At 37.0% G+C, this 20,352-nt stretch overlaps 2 protein-coding genes across 3 annotated transcripts in view; both read right to left on the bottom strand.

Moving 5' to 3' along the window:
• The window catches only part of LOC149555971 (lipase 1), a 67,115-nt gene that overhangs the window by 16,583 nt on the left and 30,180 nt on the right, over positions 1-20,352 (bottom strand). The gene's annotated exons all lie outside the window — the stretch shown is intronic.
• Positions 7,723-8,940, bottom strand: LOC149555972 (uncharacterized). The gene is made up of 3 exons (XM_089833711.1): positions 8,685-8,940; positions 8,142-8,575; positions 7,723-8,013 (listed from the first exon to the last, which is right to left on the bottom strand). The coding sequence occupies exons 1-3, from the start codon at positions 8,744-8,746 to the stop codon at positions 7,991-7,993; spliced, it is 519 nt and encodes a 172-aa protein (XP_089689837.1). The 5' UTR covers positions 8,747-8,940; the 3' UTR covers positions 7,723-7,990.

Here is a 20,352-nt window from a genome sequence, read left to right on the forward strand (position 1 = left end):
TCCCCTTAGATATTTACCGGGAGTAATTGATTCCAGACTTATTCGAAATTGGATTTCTGCCGGCTCATAATTCACTAAACCCGATAGCTCCTACAGCCTTGTTCCGGAGATAACGCGTCCTCAGTAAAAGATCGACCATTATATACACTTTGAGTGCGGTAGATTCTGACTCGACTACAATACCAACCCTTCAATCCTGCGATATTAATGATCTTCGAACAGTGACTGAAATGCATGAGAAGAAAGCGCCTGCAGATTTGATTATTTGGGATTAATTCGTTGTTTGCAGTCACCTCTAAATTGAACCCTCGGACCCACGCGTTTAGTAAATTTTTGAATGTTATATATCCTGCTTGGTTTGGCTAGAATGCTGACGGAATCTCCTTACCTTTCTGCCAACAGATCCTGGTAGAATTGATGAGCTTAAATCTTCGAATATCAATTCCCAGAATGATCCACCAAAATTTTGGCCTTAAGCCACAAATTCTGCCCTGATGAAATGACTGAATGTCACCTCCAATCTGCAATAATTCAGATGATATTTCACACCCTCAAAATTGCGTACCAATTGAGAGTTATCGTTCTCAATGGCCAACTGTGACAATTGTAGAAACCCTAGGTTTCACAATGCACCTGTGATTGAATCACAACCTGAAAATCAAAGAGAGATAATCAACTGCCTGATTCGAATGGAGTCCCGGGGTGCCTATTTATTCTTTTCTCTCCACCTTCTCCAGAGACTTCTAGAACAATTTGATCTTATCTCATAAGTGACTTTATTAAATATTTTCCAAGTCACTTTATTAAATACAAGGTTATCTTTTAATATTATGTATTTAATTAAAATAATTAATTAGTCGTCCTTGGACAACCAGTATTAATTTAATTAATTTAATCGAACTGTCACCAAAAAATTGGGGACATGACATTTTACAAATTTAACTAGTGATTTTTTACAGGTATGAAAAACATGAGTAAAAATGCCAATGTGGGTAAAATGCTGGCTAAAACCCATTTTTCACATATCTTTTCTATAAAACCATGCATTCTCTCTTTCAAGAGGTCAATTTTTAATTTAATACATATTGTAATTGAATTTCAAAACAAAAAATTATTATTATTAGCACTTTCTGAGTTGCAGAGTTTTTGTTGAGTATTTGCTGAGGTTTTTTCAAGTTGAAAATTCTGGGCTTACCAAGTACTCTCCAGGTCCGAGTACGCAACAATATGTATATAGTCTGATTGGAAAAGCTCAGTTTGCATGGTATTAAGTTGAAACATTCTGGAGTGTTGGGTATATGAGTCACAAATTCTAGTGCAGAGCTGTTGCTTTTCTAGATGAGGCTGCTAAAATTGTGAGACTGGTACTGCAGAATATAATTTAAATTTTGGGATTACATTATCAAATATCCACAGTTTAATATTCTAACTAATGAATCTCAACAATTTTATTTTTTTGAAAACATACGTTAATTGTTAACACAACTTGATCATGTCAAACAATGATATACCACTTTCATAAAGTGCTGATACAAAATGGCACTGATAAACAGAAAAAATCATTTCCCAAAGCTTCCCAAAATGCATAACCTGACACCCCAACTGGAAATTACAACAGAATATCTTAATGGATGTAACATTCCCTATTAGGACTTAAATTATTCTAGAATTCCTACATGAGGTCTGGATTAACACCTTGATTTAGAGCCTGCAACCAGGTTAGTTACTAATAGATAAATAAAAATATATTTCAACAATGTTCCAAAGAGAATTATAATTGTTATTTTAATACTCCTAATCTACATAAGATTCCTTTAAGGCTCTTTTCAAGAGTCAATCCTCATTATGGAGATCATTCAAGGCGCATTGAACTTATCCATCAAGCCCAGGAGCACAGCTATGACACCTGCCATTTGGCCTTCTAGCTGCCATTGGGGCACTCCTGTATGTACAGTGGATTGGCTATAAACTTAAAGGAATCTTCATCCAGATTAATCATACATTCCTATATTACTAATCATATGTTAGAAGCAATATAAATCTGCATAATTCCATACTTCTTATCAAGTGAAGACATATAATGGCTTACCTATAAATCAAATGAAAATGCATTATATTCCTATCACAATTTCTGACCAGTATGGAATCTGCTGCGATATATATTAACTTCTGAGTTTGCAAATTGCATTAGATTGAATACGATTGATCTTCTTCAAAAATCTGCCTTCTTCCTATTGGACTTTATATCCTCTTGTTTCCCTCAAGAGATAAAATCTTTGGAGTTGAGGCACCAGGTCTCTTCAATAATGTCCCTCCATTATTGTTAGTTAGCCTAATTAATTCAGATGCACCCCTTGAAGGATCACGTGTCATAACTAATTATTAGTGCATTTTCTTGGTTAAGAGCAGAGTTCCCAGACTCGGACTCAGCAAGGCCGGCTTCACTTGTGACTCATCTACAACTCAGCAAAATGGTAAAAATAAATAAATTTAAAAATGAATTTTATATATATATATATAGATATCAGATTCCATAACCCGAGTCATAAAAACTCAGCAAGGTCTGCTCAGCTTGGCGACCCGGACCACCCGCACAACTCGCGGTGAGTCATGGACCTCTGGTTAAAAAAGCTTAACTGTTAATCACTGATTCTCATCATTGTTGTTTAGTCTTAACCCAGCCATTGTTCATAATAGAGTTTTGGATTGCTGCATTATTATACTCTAACTGTTGTTAATTGGATTCCTGTTCATCTTCGATGTTACCACTAAGCATCATCATTATGCATAGACAAGGCATATTAACCCTTGTTCCTCATTAAACTAGAATCACTGCCCTTTATTTATGATACATCGGATGCTATCTATTGGTGATTTCTGATGATTGCCGGCAAGATTTTACCTTATTTCTTGTACTCCTTAGATGGGGTCATGACAATGGATGGCTGGAAAACTGATTTGGAGGTCTGGTAAGGGTTTGAAGGCACATTGTTACAATCAGAACAGCGAGGGAAGCAACTTAGGATAATCACTGACACATCCCTAGATACCCAACATGATAATGGGCAATATCTAACCAAATATGCTCAGAACTTCACAGAAAAATGCTGGCACAGAAGAATATCAGACCGGAAACTCTGATCAGCAAGTCATCTACTCAGAAATGACAACAAATGCACTGCCAACATTGAAAATATCAGGTTCAAACACCATGAACTTCATCCAAACACATTAAAATACAATGAAATTAACCTTGGAAGGCCTGGGAATGGTCCGAAAATCACGTTATAGTAGTCAGAACAGAAAGGATAATGCCTAGCAAACTTACTATTATACACCTATTTCACGCCCATGTATGCAGCTTCTCTTGTAACACTCCAAGATCGCTTCAAACACATTCCCAATCATGAAATAAGGTAGATAAAACAGACTGTTATAATTAGTCAGACAACAAATTTTTAAGAGCATATTTTTATTGCTGATTCAGGCTCAGGCTTGGGTTCAGGTTTGACGTTTTGATTCACAGGTTTGATCAAAAACTAATTTGGGGGTTGGGTTCATCCATACAAAACCATGTGTATGTATGTATGTGTGCGTGCATGTACTAAAATTTACTATTAATAAATGTCATACAAATAAGTTTATAGCAATATTAATAATATAATATTAATATTAAGAGTTTTAATATATAATAAAATATGAATAAAATTATAAAACTAATGGGAAATACAAGCCACTTTGTATGCAGTCAAATTGGAGAAAACAGTATCAATATCTCAATCCACTTGGAAGGTGACTCATTAACAATAATTAGATCATAATTAAAGGAGAAGTGTTGGCTTGGAATTTAAACGTATATATAAAAAAGAGCTGTGTTACAGCTAGAGTCCCTGCCATATGCAAAAATGGGAGACTCACAAATGTTGAAAATATGTCTATTAAGGTGGATCAATTATTCTATAGAAGCATGTGTATAAGCTAATGCCAAAATTATGGTTCATTGTATTCAAGTTTGCTTTCCTAATGGCAATTGTATTAATCAATTATAATTTGAAAAACTGTTCGTTGTATGCTCAATTAAAGGATTAGATCTCTAATGAAGACTAGGAGAAATATGAATGAATCTAAGACCATGAATGAAATAATGGAAAATAAATCGTGACTCAACTCTCAAAATGTTTGCTCACATTCTTTTTTTTCACTTCTTAGGGATTTGTATTCAAATTCTATAAATAAAGACTTGAAAAGTTCATTGCATAAGGCTAAGATCTATGTTAATGTTAGGAAGGATAATGTTATGTAAATAACAAGTATTTTTGTAGGGTTAAAAATTGGATTTGCATCATTATTTTGACTTGAGACATTACAAAAAAACCTCTTCCTTGAAGGGAAATTTATGGTTATACTTAATGCTAGTCAGTATACATGGGCTACCCAAATTAGAAATTGTAAAATAAATCAGGGTCTCTCTTAGAAAATTTGGACTCCTCCAATGGCTTGCAACTAAATAAAGGAAGACCATTTTTTTAGTAAAATTTTTGCCCAATCTTGAAATCGCTTCCTTGAAGGATCTAATTATTAATTAGTGGCATAAATTTATTAAATTTGCTATTTCTTTGATATCGTTTGTTGATAGGTTCATTACAATACTATCTGTTGAATCCATAGGCAGACAAGGGACAACCTAGCAAACTGAAACATCTTAGTAGCCAGAGGAAGAGAAAGCAAACCACTTGAGTTTTCTTTTGTTTCTTGAAAGTAAGAAGATCTTGATACTTTTTCCAACAAAATTTTACATGTTAAGAATAGTGGAATTACTCATTTTCTTTTAGGCTAGAAGAAGTTAGAGATAGTTTGGCTCTTGCTTCATCTATAATAGATTCACCATTTAAAATTCATCCACTAACTATCTAAGATTAAATTATTGAAACAAATTATTATTAAATCAACAAATAATAAACTTAAATAAACAACAAAAATTTATGACAAAGTTTAACTAGCTTTTGTACCAAAAGATGGTGGAAAGGTTATGCTTATATTAAAATACAAATTGAATAATATCATTGAGAATACACAAACCACTTGATGAAGGGTGCTCCACTTAATACCATAAACACATAAAAAAATAAAGAAACAACAACAATTTGCGAGAACAAAATATGGGCTTCTTCTAATCACCACAAATGCAAATTACAAAATTCAGAATTACAATATGCTAACCCACATGGGCACCTTCATTACAGTAATTTGTACGACAAAGCTGCGAACTATCACCCAGAGCTGTCCTAGACAATGTTCGGGCATTTCTTAAATAGGCAATTTTATGCCGCCCACAAAGGTTTTAGATACTCAAACTTAATACCTAGGGCTAACAAACCCTAACAATACATATAGAGTCGGCCAAATACACTTTTGACATTTATTTTGAGAGTTTTGGTCAGCCCAACTTCGAAAGGCCATAAGTCTTGAACCGTTGCTCCGATTGGCTATTATAACTACTTTTCAGAAACCTCAACTTCTGATCTACAAGCTTAGATCCGCACCAACGCTCATCCATCGATTTTTCGGGCCTCATCTAAGCACTTTTTAGGCCTTCAACGATGAGCCTGAAGTTTATGTACCAAAATTGCAAACCAAAAATTCGAAATAAATCTACGAATACGCATGATATGGCACTGAGCCTCAACTGGTAGGCTGATATATCCAAGATGGATATCCAACTCTGAAATTAAGACATTCCGAGCTCATATGACTGACTTACTGAGTAGCAAGCCTCCATAGACAACAACTCTGCATTTAAGACAACCCTTATTCAAAGAATTGAAATGAAATATTTTTGGTTGATGCAAGATTGCTCTTACACCCAGGATGCTCTTGCATCAGACACCTGGGTAATTTGAGAAGTGAACTCGTCACGTCTCAAATATTTAAAGGAAAACCAAGATAGTTAACCTCCTCCCTTGCTAGCCATGATGAATCTTCTACTGGCCTTCCTTTCCATTTGACCAAGTATTCTTCATAAGTTTTGTTCCTTGTACTTTTCCCAACACGACTGTCAAGTATCTCCTCATCTCCTTTGTAGCCAAACTTGTTGCTGGAATTCTCCATTGCACTTCTCCAACTTTAGCTCCATCACCTCCTTCATAATATTCTGTCAAATCTAAAATATTAAATACTAGTGAAATATTCAATTCAGCAGGCAACTCCACTTCATAGGCATTTCCAGAATCATGCCTTTTCACTATCTTACACAGTCCAAACTTCATCTTCAGCTTATAGTATGTACCCATTGGAAAAAGCTCTTTTCTCAAATGAACTATGACTTCCTCTCTAATCTGAAATTCCTTATACCTCCTTTTCACATCTGGCTTAGCCTTGTACTGTGCATTCATCTTTATGATGTGCTTCCTCACCTCCTCATGGATATTCTTTAAATGTTCAACAAATTCTTCTGCTTCAGCACTACTTATCTCTCCTTTATCCAATTGCTTCAATTCAAAAGCATGTCTGGGACTGCTCCCATATAGAATCTGGAATGGTGATTTACCAGTACTCATGTTAACAAAATTATTATATGCACATTCTGCTTGTGGTAAAATTAGATCCCGTCCATTTGGTTTATTGCCAACCAAACATCTCAGCAAGTTTCCCAACTGTCTATCCATCAGTCTGTGGATGATGTGATGAATTGAGCTTTAAATTTGTCTTCAATTTCTTCCACAATGTATGCCAGAAATACCCAGCAAATTTGGTATCTCGATCTGAAACTATACTCTTTGGCAGACCATGTAGTCTTACCACTTCTTTGAAAAACAAATCTGCCACATGAACATCACTAGTCTTCTTATAGGGAATGAAATGTGCCATCTTTGAAAACCTGTCAACCACCACAAAAATAGAATCATGCCTCGCTGAGTCCTTGGTAATCCAAGAACAAAATCCATGCTAACATCCTCCCACAACTTCTCTGGTACAAGGAATGGCTGATAAAATCTAGTATTTTGCTTCACTCCTTTTGCCATCTAACATACTCTGCAACTCTATACAAACTTTTTCACATCTTGTTTCAACTGTGGCCAGTAATAATTCTCAGCAACCAAAGCAATGGTCTTATCTCTCCCAAAGTGTCCAGCCAATCCTCCACTATGCTTCTCCTTGATGAGATTCTCTCTCATTGAACTTCTGGGAATGCACAATTGGCTTCCTTTGAACAACATATCATCTTGGATTATGAAATCCAACCATTTTGTCCTGTCAAGTGTAACATGTTTAGTTGCCAATTCATGACACGAATCCAATTCGAGCACGTGAATCGAATCCATGGATTCAGGATTTTTTTTTCCCAATTATGATTCTATATATATATACACACACACACACAAAAAAAAAAAAAAGAAGAGAAATATACATAATTCTAAAACTAAATCATTTTATAGTATGCCTCTATGAATCTAGTATACTTAATCAATGATAATTAATCTATTTTCACGATTATAAAGAAAATCAACACATTCACATTGAATTACTAAAAGTGAAAGTTTGTAACATTAAAAATATAGATCATTAAACTTAAAGTTTGTAACATGATTTACTCATAAAAGAGTCAAGAGTCGAGACTAAAGTTTTTGATTTAATCATCAAATGAATTTTCAAGAAAATTTGCATCAGAGGGGTACTGATGAGCTGCAAGTGTTGCATCTGTATTAGTAGAGGAACCCAAACCACTAGTAGTAGAGGGAATTATGAACTCATAATCCTCCTCATCATCCACATCAATCAAAGTGGATCTAGCAAGATCTCGGATGGTCATATCTAAATCAGGAGTCTCAGGTGCTACATCCCAAAGCCTTTCAGGCCCCTTCTTGTACATTGGATCCTTCTCTAACAACAACCGCAAACTGTTGTGAATGAACACAAGGTCTTCTGTTTTTTTGGAACCAACCGGTTGTGTTTGATTGAGTGGATAAAGGAGTAAGTACTCCAATTCCACTCAGCTGCAGAAGAGCTGGCAACCTAAAGAGAAATTAAAAATTATCAATACAACAATCAAGATAAATAAATTAAATAATAAATTCAAGGAATTGAGAGTGTTAACCTTAGCTTAAAAAATCAACTTTAGGTGATAAATTTTACAAACTTACTTGGGATAGGACCTTTATGGCAAGAGGTTGGAGGTACATGAAGGTACCACCATTTGATGGCATCCATCCTGCTTTGGTCGGCTATGGCAATAGGGTGCAAATTTTCATCTAAGATGAAGGCAGCAAATTCACTCCTCACAATTGCCCCAATCTTTGGATCTTGGAATATTTTAGCTAGTGCCCTCTTATACCCATTTGCAACCTCTGCATCTCTAAATGGTGGCACTCTACCTAGAAGGCGATGTACATCTGCACTATCGTACCTAGGGATAACAAAAGACAATTGAACACTATCAAATATCAATAGCACAAACATTGGATAAAATAAGCACAAGCATTTGATAAGAACTGCAAGGAGGTACAAAGATGTAGTCATCTTGTTCCATCGATGATGCACATTTTTTTCCTCCTTCATTCTCCCTCCTCTGTATGACCTAGGATACGAGATATGAATAATAATTATAATTAATGAATATGTCAATTTAAACTTTAGAATCTAGATCTCTCAAATAAAAATTTGTTGTAAAAGAGCGTAGAACTTACCATTTTAATTTTTTCCAGCACAGTGTCCATGGAATCATAAATATCCCCAAGGCATGGCTCATCACTGTTTGCAAAGCGAAGCATTGTCATTATTGGATCGGTGACTTCCAACACATAAGTCACAAGACCCCACCAATCCTCATCTAGTATCATTCTTCTCACATTAAGGCCCTTGCTGTATTGGAATTCTTCCAAATGCCCTACTGGGGGCTAATGACCATATGTTTCAATGTGTGAGAGGCAAAGCGGGTTTTAGCAACCTAAGAACATGTTAAACTCAAGTTAGTAATACATTTAAAAATTAAAACATGTTAATGTAAACAACGAAAAATTATATGGAATCCAATAATATTCAATTATATATTAAATATACAAATTTACCTTCAATAATTCCAAGTCCGAGAAACTCCTAAAAATTGCTTGTGACATGTGGTGATTTGTCACAAACATTTGAATCTCTTCAGCTTCCTCATATATCTTTTTTACCCAATCTATTTCGGTGCCAATTGCTTTCATCACCAAATTGAGAGAGTGGATGGTGCATGCTGTCCAAAAGATATGATCATATCTAGACTCTACAATTATCCCTATAGCCCTGCAAACTTTTGCATTGTTCGTGACCACTTGGACAACATTATCAAGACTCACTAACTCTATGGCATCAATGAGAATGTGTGAAATAAATTCTGAATTTTTCACTTGCCCTTCACAATCAACTGCGTTCAAGAACATTGCCCCCTTAGGGCATACAGCAATAACATTGATCAATGGACAATTTTTACAATCTTTCCACCCATCCGAAATAATAAACACACCCGATTGAACCCAAAAATCTCTTATTGGTTGGAGATCAACCTCTATAGATTTCCTCTCATCATGTATATGGTAGTGTGCAACTTCTCATAACCAAGTAGTTTGTAACCACGGGTGCTTCATTTATTGCTTCCACCATCTCCCTAAAATAAGGTGATCTCACAAAATTAAATGAAACACCATTTGCAGTTAAACAACGTCCAATTTTGTGATCAGCAATGTCTCTCTTTTCATTTTGGAATGCCCTATCTAGTGGGCCTCTCTTGCGGGTGAGTGGAGATGCGTCTTCATCTTCATCATTTGTAGTTGGCATAGGCAAAAAAAGATGTGTTCTTGTGCTTGTTTGATTGGATGATGGTGTTGGTGTATTTGTTCTTTTGGAAGCACTACGTTTTTCTTTTGCAACTACTCTATCAACATCATCTTGCTCTTTTGCTAACACTGCTATTTGTGCAGTTGGTAATCCCTTCTTATCACTACACTGACACATGTTAATTCCTTCACCCGCAAGGCCCAAAAAATGTAGTTTCACTTGGGAATAGGAGCTTCTATGTTGTATATTGCAATAATTACATTTTCATATGTATGCCCCACCCACAAGACATTGTGTGACTCTTGTTGTGTATCTCCATAAAGGAGACCCCTTATCAATTTTGAAGCTTGGTGATGCAGCCCCACCCCCACCCATTGAGCCTTGACTACTCATTGATCTATTCTTGCAATCTAGAAAAAAAAATGAAAGAAAACCATGCTTCACAAAAATTTGAAAATTTGGAAAATTAAATATAAATCAATAATCTATGAAAGAACTCAAGAATATGGTTGAAATGCATACCTTAAACACTTTTTGCTAGGTATTTGGAGCTCCACAACCGATCTCCTTCGAATCCAAGCACTTTACTTCAAACTAGCAAGTATGAGAGAGCAAAATAGAGAGTAAATCAACTTGCATTATGACTTAGAGGGTCGTTTTTAGGGTTTAGGCAAAAAAAAACATTAAAAAAATTGAATGGGCTGCAGATCCAAGTAGGATCCATAATCCTGCCTGTGGGTCCCTCAGGATCCACGGGCAAAAAATTGAATGGACTCACTTTTTACAACTTTTCTTGCCTGATTTGGCACAAATTCGCGCGGATTTGTGGTGGATCCTTGAGGATCCAGGCAGGATCCGTAATTCCTGCCTGTGGATCTGTGGGTTGCGGATCCTGATGGATCCACAGGTCGGATTATAGATCCTGCCCTGATCCACGCGCAAATCCGGATCCAAGATCCAATACATGAATCTGGTAACTAAGGTAACAGGTTCTATACAAGCCTTCCATGCTTCACCAAAATTAGGATCCTCTGGATACAAATTACTAAGTTCTTTGAACCCAACCACCTCAGTCTGCATTTCTGTCAGCAACAGTTGTCTTCTACTAAGAGCATCTACAACTCAATAGACTTCCCACTCGTGTGTTTCAAAACAAATTTATAACTCTGTAAAAACTCGACCCACTTCAAATGCCTTTGGTTTAATTTTCCTTGACTATTCAAATATTGCAAAGCTTGATGATTAGTATACAAAACAAACTCCTTAGGAAGAAGATAGTGTCTCCACTTCTTCAATGCATAAACTATAGCATAAAATTCCTGATCATAAACAAAAAAATTTCTTTTGGCTTCATTCAGCTTCTCACTAAAATAAGCAAAAGGTCTACCTTCTTGGCTCAAAACAGCTCCTATTGCAGTACCACTAGCATCACAATCTACTTGAAACACCTTGTTAAAATCTAGGCGTGATAAAACAAGATGCTCTGTAACTTTCTATTTCAACATATTAAAACTCTTATCTGCTCCTACAGTCCACTTAAGTTCTTTCATATCCCCTCTCATTGTTTCAGTCAAGGGTCCACAAATATAGCTAAACCTCTTATGAACTTTCTGTAAAAACTAGCCAATCCATGAATAGATCTTACCTCTGTAGCACTCTTTGGAGTAGACCATTTTAGGATAGCCTTCACTTTTTCCAGGTCCATTTTCAGACCTTTTGCTGAGACTACAAATCCCAGGTACACCAACTCCTTCACAAAACTGCACTTCTTCGGGTTTATTAGCAACTTTTTTTCCCTCAACTTATCAAACACCTTTTGGATATGCATCAAATGCTCCTCCAATGTCTTACTAAAGATCAAAATATCATCTAGGTAAACAATGACAAATTTACCCAGAAACTCCTTCAGTAACTCATTCATGAGCCTCATGAAGTGCTCGGTGCATTGGTTAGCCCAAAAGGCATGACTAACCACTCATACTGTCTTTCCCTTGTCTTGAAGGCAGCCTTCCACTCATCACCTTCTTTGATGCAAATTTAATGGTATCCACTCTTCATATCTATCTTTGTGAAATACATAGCTCCACTCAAACAATCCATAATATCATCCATCCTTGGCAATGGAAATATGTACTTGATTGTAATCTTGTTAATAGCACGAGAATCTGTGCACATCCTCCATTCTCCATTCTTATTTGGTGCTAATACTATTGGTACAACACATGGACTCAGACTCTCTCGAATCAATCCCTTCTGCAACAACTTATGAACTTGTTTGGTCAACTCTTCACTTTTTGCTGGTGTCATTTTATGCGCTGCCTTGCTTGGCAAACTGGCTCGTGGAATCAAATCCATCTGGTGATTGATTTTCCTCACTGGAGGTAATCCATCAGGTACATTATCTAACACAATATCAAAAAAATCTCCCAACATATCTACAACTTGCAGGTACCTCCTCTACTTCTTCTTCACCATCTTTTGGAATTATAGCAAAACACCTATGCTCATGCTTTATACCTTGGAGAAACTCCTTTCCATCAATGAAACATATTCTGGCAACACTACATATTTTTTCTTCTTTCTCCTTCAATGGCTTCAACTTATGTTTCACTTCATCCTTTGTTAGAGTGTAGGTATTTGCTCACCCATCATGTACAGCATGCCTGTCAAACTACCACGGCCTACCCAGCAACATATGACATGTCCATAGGTATGATATCACAAAGCACCTCAACTTGGTAGCTTCTAATCTTGAACTTCGCTAAGCATTGCTCATTGACTATGAGCTTGTGGTCATCTTGCACCCAAGCAATACGATATGGGCGTGCGTGTTTCTACCTCTTCAACTTCAATTTTGTGGTCATTATATTTCTGACACCAGATTGCCAGTACTTCCACCTTCAATGATCACTTCACAACACTTATCTTCACATTTGCACCTTGTGTGAAACAAGCTCCTTCTTTGATCAAGTTCATTCTCGCCACTTAGCAGAACTCTTCTGTTAACTAGGACTTCTCTTTCAACATCTTCAAAATGCGATGATCTAGCATCTTCATCAACATGCGCAACGTTGGCCTGGCCCTCCGTTCTTCGATCGGTCATTCCTTGACGTTGGAAACGTTCAAATGCTCTATGCCCTTCTTCTCCGTAGTGAAGCATTTTCCACAAAAACCTCCTCTTCCAGATCCTTGCCCTCTTCCTCTTCCTCTTTGATATCTATTATTTTGGTCATGGAAACGATTGGAATTATTTCCTTTGATTCTGACTGCTACTTCCAGCCTCATCTCTATTTTTCTGATCATCATTTCAGCCTCCATAAGATTGTCCGCTAGATCTTCCACCACAACCTCTACCACTATTTTTGTTATCAAACTTTTTGCTTAGCTTCTCAACTCTCAGGGAAAATTGGTATGCCTCCTCAATACTGGTCACTCGAACAAGACAAGGCTCCTCTTGATTGCTTGGCCTTAACCCATTAAGATAACGGGCCACTTTCTCCTTATCAGCATTTGCATGGCTGGTTCTAATGAGAAATCGGTAGAACTCTTCGGTATACTCTTGAACAGATTTTCCCGCTTGCTTCAACCCTTGCATTTTCTTCAAGAAATCAAGCTAATAATCCACGGGAATGAATTGTCGCTTCATTTTAACTCCCATTCGATTCCATCTGGTGATTTTGTCCTTTCCTCTTTATTTCGCTCCAATTGAATCTTCTGCCACCAGATCTTCGCATGTCCCTTCAGTTTTGCCTTCACAAACTTGATCCTATCAGGATCCTCAATATCCTCATACTCAAAGTATTCCTCCAATTCATTGATCCAATCGACCAACTCCTCTAAGTTAAGATTTCCCAAAAATGTGGGAACATCAAACTTATTTCAACCCTTCCTTCAACCTTTGCATTTTCTTCAACAGATCAAGCTCATAATCCATGGGAATGAACTGTCGCTTCATTTTAGCTACCATCTGATTTCATCTAGAGATTTTGTCCTTTCCTCTTTTATTTCGCTCCAATTGAATCTTTTGCCACCAGATCTTCGCATGTCCCTTCAGTTTTGCCTTCACAAACTTGACCCTATCAGGATCCTTAATAGCCTCATACTCAAAGTATTCCTCCAATTCATTGATCCAATTGATCAGCTCCTCTGGGTTAAGATTTCCAAAAAATGTGGGAACATCAAACTTAGGTCTTTTTCCAATACTGGAAATGGCCTTAAAAAGCTTCGCCTCTAGGTAAAGAACTTCCTCTACTACAGCTTGGTCTGCATTTCCTTCTCTTTCATCCTCGCTTTCATCATCTCCTATGACAAGATTCATTCCTCTGCGCATTTGTTCTTGCAATGCTTGCATTTGCCTCTGGAGGGTTCTAAAATCCTCACGTGTAACACCTTCGACTCTTCCACCACGCTCTTCGTGGAGGCATTTTCGCGCTTTTGCTGAAACCCTAGTGCAAATTGCCTCACAATCGACGATATGTCTACACACAGCGCAAACCATGATCCTGGTGTGAATTGCCTCACAATCGGCAATCTGTCCACACACTCAAGAACTCTAGCTCGAATACCACTTGATGACGGGTGCTCCCCTTGATACCATAAACACATAACAAAAACAAAGAAACAACAACAATTTGCGAGAACAAAATATGGGCTTCTTATTATCGCCACAAATGTGGAATTACAGAATTCAAAATTGCAAAATGCTAACCCATAGGGGTGCCTTCATTACAATAATCTGGAGGACAAAACTACAAACTATCACCCAAAGCTGTCATAGACATGTTCAGGCATTTCTTAAATAAGCAAGTTTATGCTGCCCGGGAAGGTTCTAGATACTCAAACTTAATACCTAGGGCTGAGAGACCCTAACAATACGTATAGAGTTAGCCAAATACACTTTTGACATTTATTTTGAAAATTTTGGTTGTCCCAACTTTGGAAGGCCATAAGTCTCAAACCGTTGCTCTGATTGGCTATTATAACCACTTTTCAGGAACCTCACTTTCTAATCTACAAGCTCAAATTTGCATAAGCACCCATCCATCGAGTTTTCGGGCCTCATCTGAGCACTTTTAGGCCTTCAACGGTGAGCCTAAATTTTATATACCAAAATTGCAAACCAAAAATCCGTAATAAATCCACAAATATGCATGATATGGCACTAAGTCTCAACCGGTAGGCTGATATATCCAAGATGAATATCCACCTCTGAAATTAAGACATTCTGAGCTCATATGACTGACTTTCTATGTAGTAAGCCTCCATAGACAACAACTGTAAATTAAGACAACCCTTACTCAAAGAATTGAAATGAAATATTTTTGGTTGATGCAAGATTGCTCTTACACCCAGAATGCTCCTACATCAAAAGGCTATGCTTATATTAAAATACAAATTGAATAATATCATTGAGAATACAAAAATCACAAAATGTAAGAACTAGATTTATTAATGACAATTATTTGTGATTTACATGAATTAATTTTAAATTATTAAATATTTAAACATATTAATAATTAAATTTTTTATAAGCATTAAAAATAAATTATTAAAATATGTATTTATTTAAAACAAATAAATAATTAAATTATTAAAATAGAAGAAAAAGTTTAGAAAATTATAGAAAAGAAATAAAATCTATTTAAATAATAATATGATTAGAGTCAAGGTACCTAAATATTGGGTGTGCAAAACTAGGTCGTGTTCCTACGGCACATGCCCGCGTACTTTCCCAAAAGGATTAAACATTAGAAAAATAATTCACTAGCGCTTTTTTCATTGGTTTAAATTTTTCTTTTCTAAATTTTGTAATATAAAGAGTTAAAAACCCCATAAAAATACATATTGACCAATCAAATAAATTAGGAAAATAACAAAAATTAGATTAAATTTTTTGAACATACTCAAACTTTAGAATATAAGTTGCATATATCGGTTGGCACGATTCTTGAAGTATGATTAATTGGCTTTAATGAAGACAAAAACATTAGTCCTCGCCTATACAGGTGGGGACTAAAAAAGTCAAAATCCTACTCTTCACATTTGATAATTACACAGTTACACATATCAAACGAGGTGACAACACAATGGCAGATGTACTTTCAAGAGTTGTTGATTTGTTGATTGCAAATGCAAATGGGGAGCTAGAAAAGGATTATTGAGATCTTGGGCTTGATTCTTTAGTCTTAGACACCCTTTGGGGGTGGGACAATAATAAAATGTAATGAACAATTGCAAATCCAAATGGGGAGCTAGCAAAGGATTATTCAGGCCTTGGGATCGATTCTTTAGACACCCTGTACAGCACTGCGGGGACGGAGCAATAATAAAATGTAATGGATGGTGTATGTGGCGGTTGTGTGATAGGAGTTTAAAATACCATCAAATTGGTTAGTATTAATGTTGGTTTCTATTTATGTTACACTACGTGCAAGGAAAGTGGTAGTGAGGTGAGCCTCATGGAGGCCAATTTCACCCTCCTTACCTAGAAGCAACAACTATGCTTCCTTGGTTGCATTTATGAGAAACGTTTATAGGGGAATGAGATAGTGTGGTGACCCTCATGGAAGTCAATTCCACCCTCCTTACCTAGAAGCAACAACTATGCTTCCTTGGTTGCATTTCTAAGAAACATTTAAAAAGGGTCTTAAGGTTGATGAGCCAAATTTTTGGAAAATTATTGATATCATCCTAGCAAAAGAATTTGTGCACCCTAAGCCTCAATACCGAGAAAAATCAATATCACCTTGGCCTCTGTGGTATGTGCATTGGAGTTGGGTACCAAAGAGGAAACCATGTGGGTGATGCAAGAATTTGTTTGCAAGGAGTGGTGCTTCCAGATGAAACCAATGTTGGAAATGGAAAAACTTGGCGCACACCTCATACCCAGTAAGAAAATAGGAGGAAGTTAGGGGATTGGTGTGGAGTGCATTAAGCAAGAAGGAAGAGTGCAAGGTGGAGGCAAATCAGTCAAGAAGCACTCAAGGACTTCTTGCAAATCCATGAGATGGAGCTATTGAGTTGTCGTTTTGCACGATGCTTAACGACAAGAATCCTTTCGAACTCCTCTCTTGAAAAGCTGATCTGGGATCAACTCCAAGGTTCTGGGCGATCTTGCAACCTACTAGAATCCGCTCAATTGAAGATAAATGTATTTGTTCACAAAGAGGCCTTTGCTGGTTAGTACCAATTTCGGATAAGATGATAAATCTGCTTGCTATTTCAAAATTAACCACACAAAAAGAGATGTTTTTGGTATTTTTTGTTTTTTAATGAATGCAATCTAACAATGCAACTATATGAATTCCTAATTTAACCAAGGGTTAGCAAAGCAAATAACAAAGATAAGGTAACGAGAGATGAAAGTAAATAACATAATGGGAAATTCCTAACGGACATAAACCACGATAACAACAAGTCTGCGAGTTAAATCGTTGAAAAGATCGGGTAGGAAACCAATGAAAGTAGGAGCAGCACTTCCTCAAATCCACTGATGCAATTGTCGATGGAAACTTAGTAAAACCAAAAGATGTTTCACTTCTTACCAAATCGCAAGGCCACGGAAAGTGCGCTCAAGCGAGACGAGAAGCTATGTAGGAACAAAAAAAGGGTGATCTCTTCTCCAACTCTATACATCAACGGAATTCGTCAACACGCGACAAACACCAGAACTAAAATATCGCACAATCAAATCAACACAACAAAACTATTGGCTCCATTATTATCATGAACAAGAATCCACAAAAATAACACATTCCAGCAAGAATAACTACACTCAGAATGAGAGCACCAAAAACATATATTATCGGCCTGGAATACATGTTACATTCCTAAATTTATAAGAAATTGTCTCCTCAATGTGTTGAGAGCGAGAGATTCCTTCATGCAAATATATGCTTAAAACTTAATAAAACAAGTCTAATTATATACAAACTGACTCTCTAAATGGTGCTAAGTAGGACTCCACCCTTGTTTATATCAATTAATGGGTGTATGAGCCTTTACATGACTTTAAAACACTGAAAGCATGAGAAAAAGAGAAGGAAGTCATCAGAAGATGTAGGAGTCTCTGGAGATGCCAAAAATAGAAGCTCAATCTTCTTTGGATGTTTGTAAGAATTAAGTTGTTGTCAAAATGTGTTTCTGATGCATGGAAAGCTCTAAATTTAGAATTGGCAGTTAACTGTTGGCGCACCTCCGACTTCTTCAAAAAAATTCGGCGCACCTTTGGAGAAGCGCACCTTGCACACCTTTGAAGAAGCGCACCTTAATTGTAGATTTAAAAAATGGAAAAATTTCCAAGTGTCAAAACTGAAAATCTAGCTTCTAGGTTTTCTTCCCCTTCATACCAAAGCTATGTCTGGATGTTTGCTCTTGAATTTCTCTATGATCTCCATCACTTGGGTTGCATTTGGCAAATCCAAAGCATCATACTTATCCTTTACTATTTGTCGATAGTTGTCCACTTCTATGCGAGTCTCCGTAAAGTCTCTCAGTTTTACATCCAATTCTAGCAACGCCTCCTCTGTCTTAAATGCTTGTCTAATGTCCTCATTAGTCGAAGCTTCTTCAAAAGTCTTCCGAAACTGTTCAACAACTGCTTGCATAGACATGAATTTATCTCTTGACTCATTTTCAAAAATATCAAGGCAAGCATCGCTGTAATACTTCTCAGCTTCCAAAATCTGCTCTTGGGTTTGATCCTTGAGCTTATAAATATCCGCATGTAATGTCTCCATCACTTTATTACTAGTAGCAATCTTCTCAATCCAATCATCTATTTTATCTAATTCATCCCCTGTATATACATCCACAAGCATACAATACCTCTGATCCTTTATTGACCGTAATGCTTGCAGGTCTTTACCCCATGTATGTACTTCATCCATCAATCCAAAATCCTGGTTCAGTATAGCAACCAGCCTATCTACATATAGTGCAATAGTTTAAGGTTTCCCTGTATTATCTACACACCTTTTTCCTCAAAACTTTCTCACCATTGTTGTCACGCCTTCAAAAATGGATCCACTTGTACACCTGCATTCTCCCTTCCATCAAGTGCCTCACCTAGAGTTGCCTTAGGATGATAAAGGTCCAAAGGACCAACCACTTCATGCAAATAGCCTCTTAGAAGCTCATTTTGTTTCCGGAGCCTTAGCAATTTGGCCTCATCTTGTTCCAAGTAGTTAAACACTTCTTTAATTCCTGTAGTAACCATTGATTTATCAGTGTCCATAGTGGGCTTTCCCAACAAGACCTCTTTAATCTGATAATCTTTCAAGGTTAGCTCTTCAGTATCTGCATGTAGAGGAGGGATGACAATATGAGAGAACAAGTCCTGATTTTAGTTCTTCATAATAAAGGCCAATGTACGCGCATCACCCTTAGGTAACTCAGGTTTCTTGAGGGCTTCAACTAATTCTTTCATTCCCTCATCCTCACTACAATACAACTGTCTTTTATGCCTAACCATCACCTCTTTATTCAACCATCTTGGAGTAGTTTCCATCAGAGACATATACTTAGATGAAGAGGGGGTTTGTTTTGCTAGACCCTTTCCCTTATCGCTCCTCTCTAGAATCTTTTCTTTCTATGAGGGATCTAAATTAGGCATCCCTATGTCTGCTGAGACCACAATCCTTACCTCTGTATCTTGAGAAGTTTGTTGAGGTTCTTCATATATTTGCCCCTCTTATGATACTTCATCGGCGGGTCTTTGTTGTGGCTCCTCTTCCTGCACAGTTTGTACTTGCTCTTCATTAACAAGAGGGAGAGGAGTGGCTAAACCTTTATCCAAGAAAGATAAATTTTGACCTAGGGATAGCGGGGCACCTAGAGGTCCTTGTGGAGAAGGTGGCGATTGACTCCAATCTTCTCCCAAAGGCCGATTCGTTGGTGTATCCCTTATCTTGTCGCCTATGAGTTCAATACCTACAAGCATGAAGTCAAAATCTGACATTTTAAAAATAACTTAGGAGTTGATGAAGAGGCTTCTTCCTCTTGAACCTATAGGGACACTTCTTGTGCTTCCTCTTCAGGTCCTTGCCCTTGTTGCGGTGGTGGTACTTGTGGATTATCTTGAGCTCAAGTGGCTTCTTGAGCTTGAGTTGCCTCCTAGGCTTGAGTCCCTTCAACATCGGGCTTAGCTCACTGCAAAGAAACTCTTTTCCTTTTATCCTTGCCTTTCTGTGCCTTGAAGTATCCAACTTCCCTATCATGTTGATACACCGTTTCCGGCCTAATTGGAGATTGGGTTGTGAATGTTGGTACTGTAACTTTCGCCCCTCTTCCCTTTACTGGGTGGGTTGTGGCCTGTAAGACTACTGTTTCAAGAACCGGATCCAACTTGAATGGCTTCTTGATCCATTTCTTGGTCAACTGGATGATATGCCTTGCCCTGTAATTAATATCCACATTTTCTTCTCTATCAATTTTGCATTCATGATCGATCGTATATCTTATCTCGATTATACAAAGGATCTAAGACTTCTATAATGTCTTGTTGAACAACCTTCAAAGGGAACAAAAGAACCCCAAAAGGAC

Source organism: Cupressus sempervirens, chromosome 5 (assembly GCF_028749045.1).
Source record: "Cupressus sempervirens isolate cs-2001-9-10 chromosome 5, ASM2874904v1, whole genome shotgun sequence".
Taxonomy (NCBI): domain Eukaryota; kingdom Viridiplantae; phylum Streptophyta; class Pinopsida; order Cupressales; family Cupressaceae; genus Cupressus; species Cupressus sempervirens.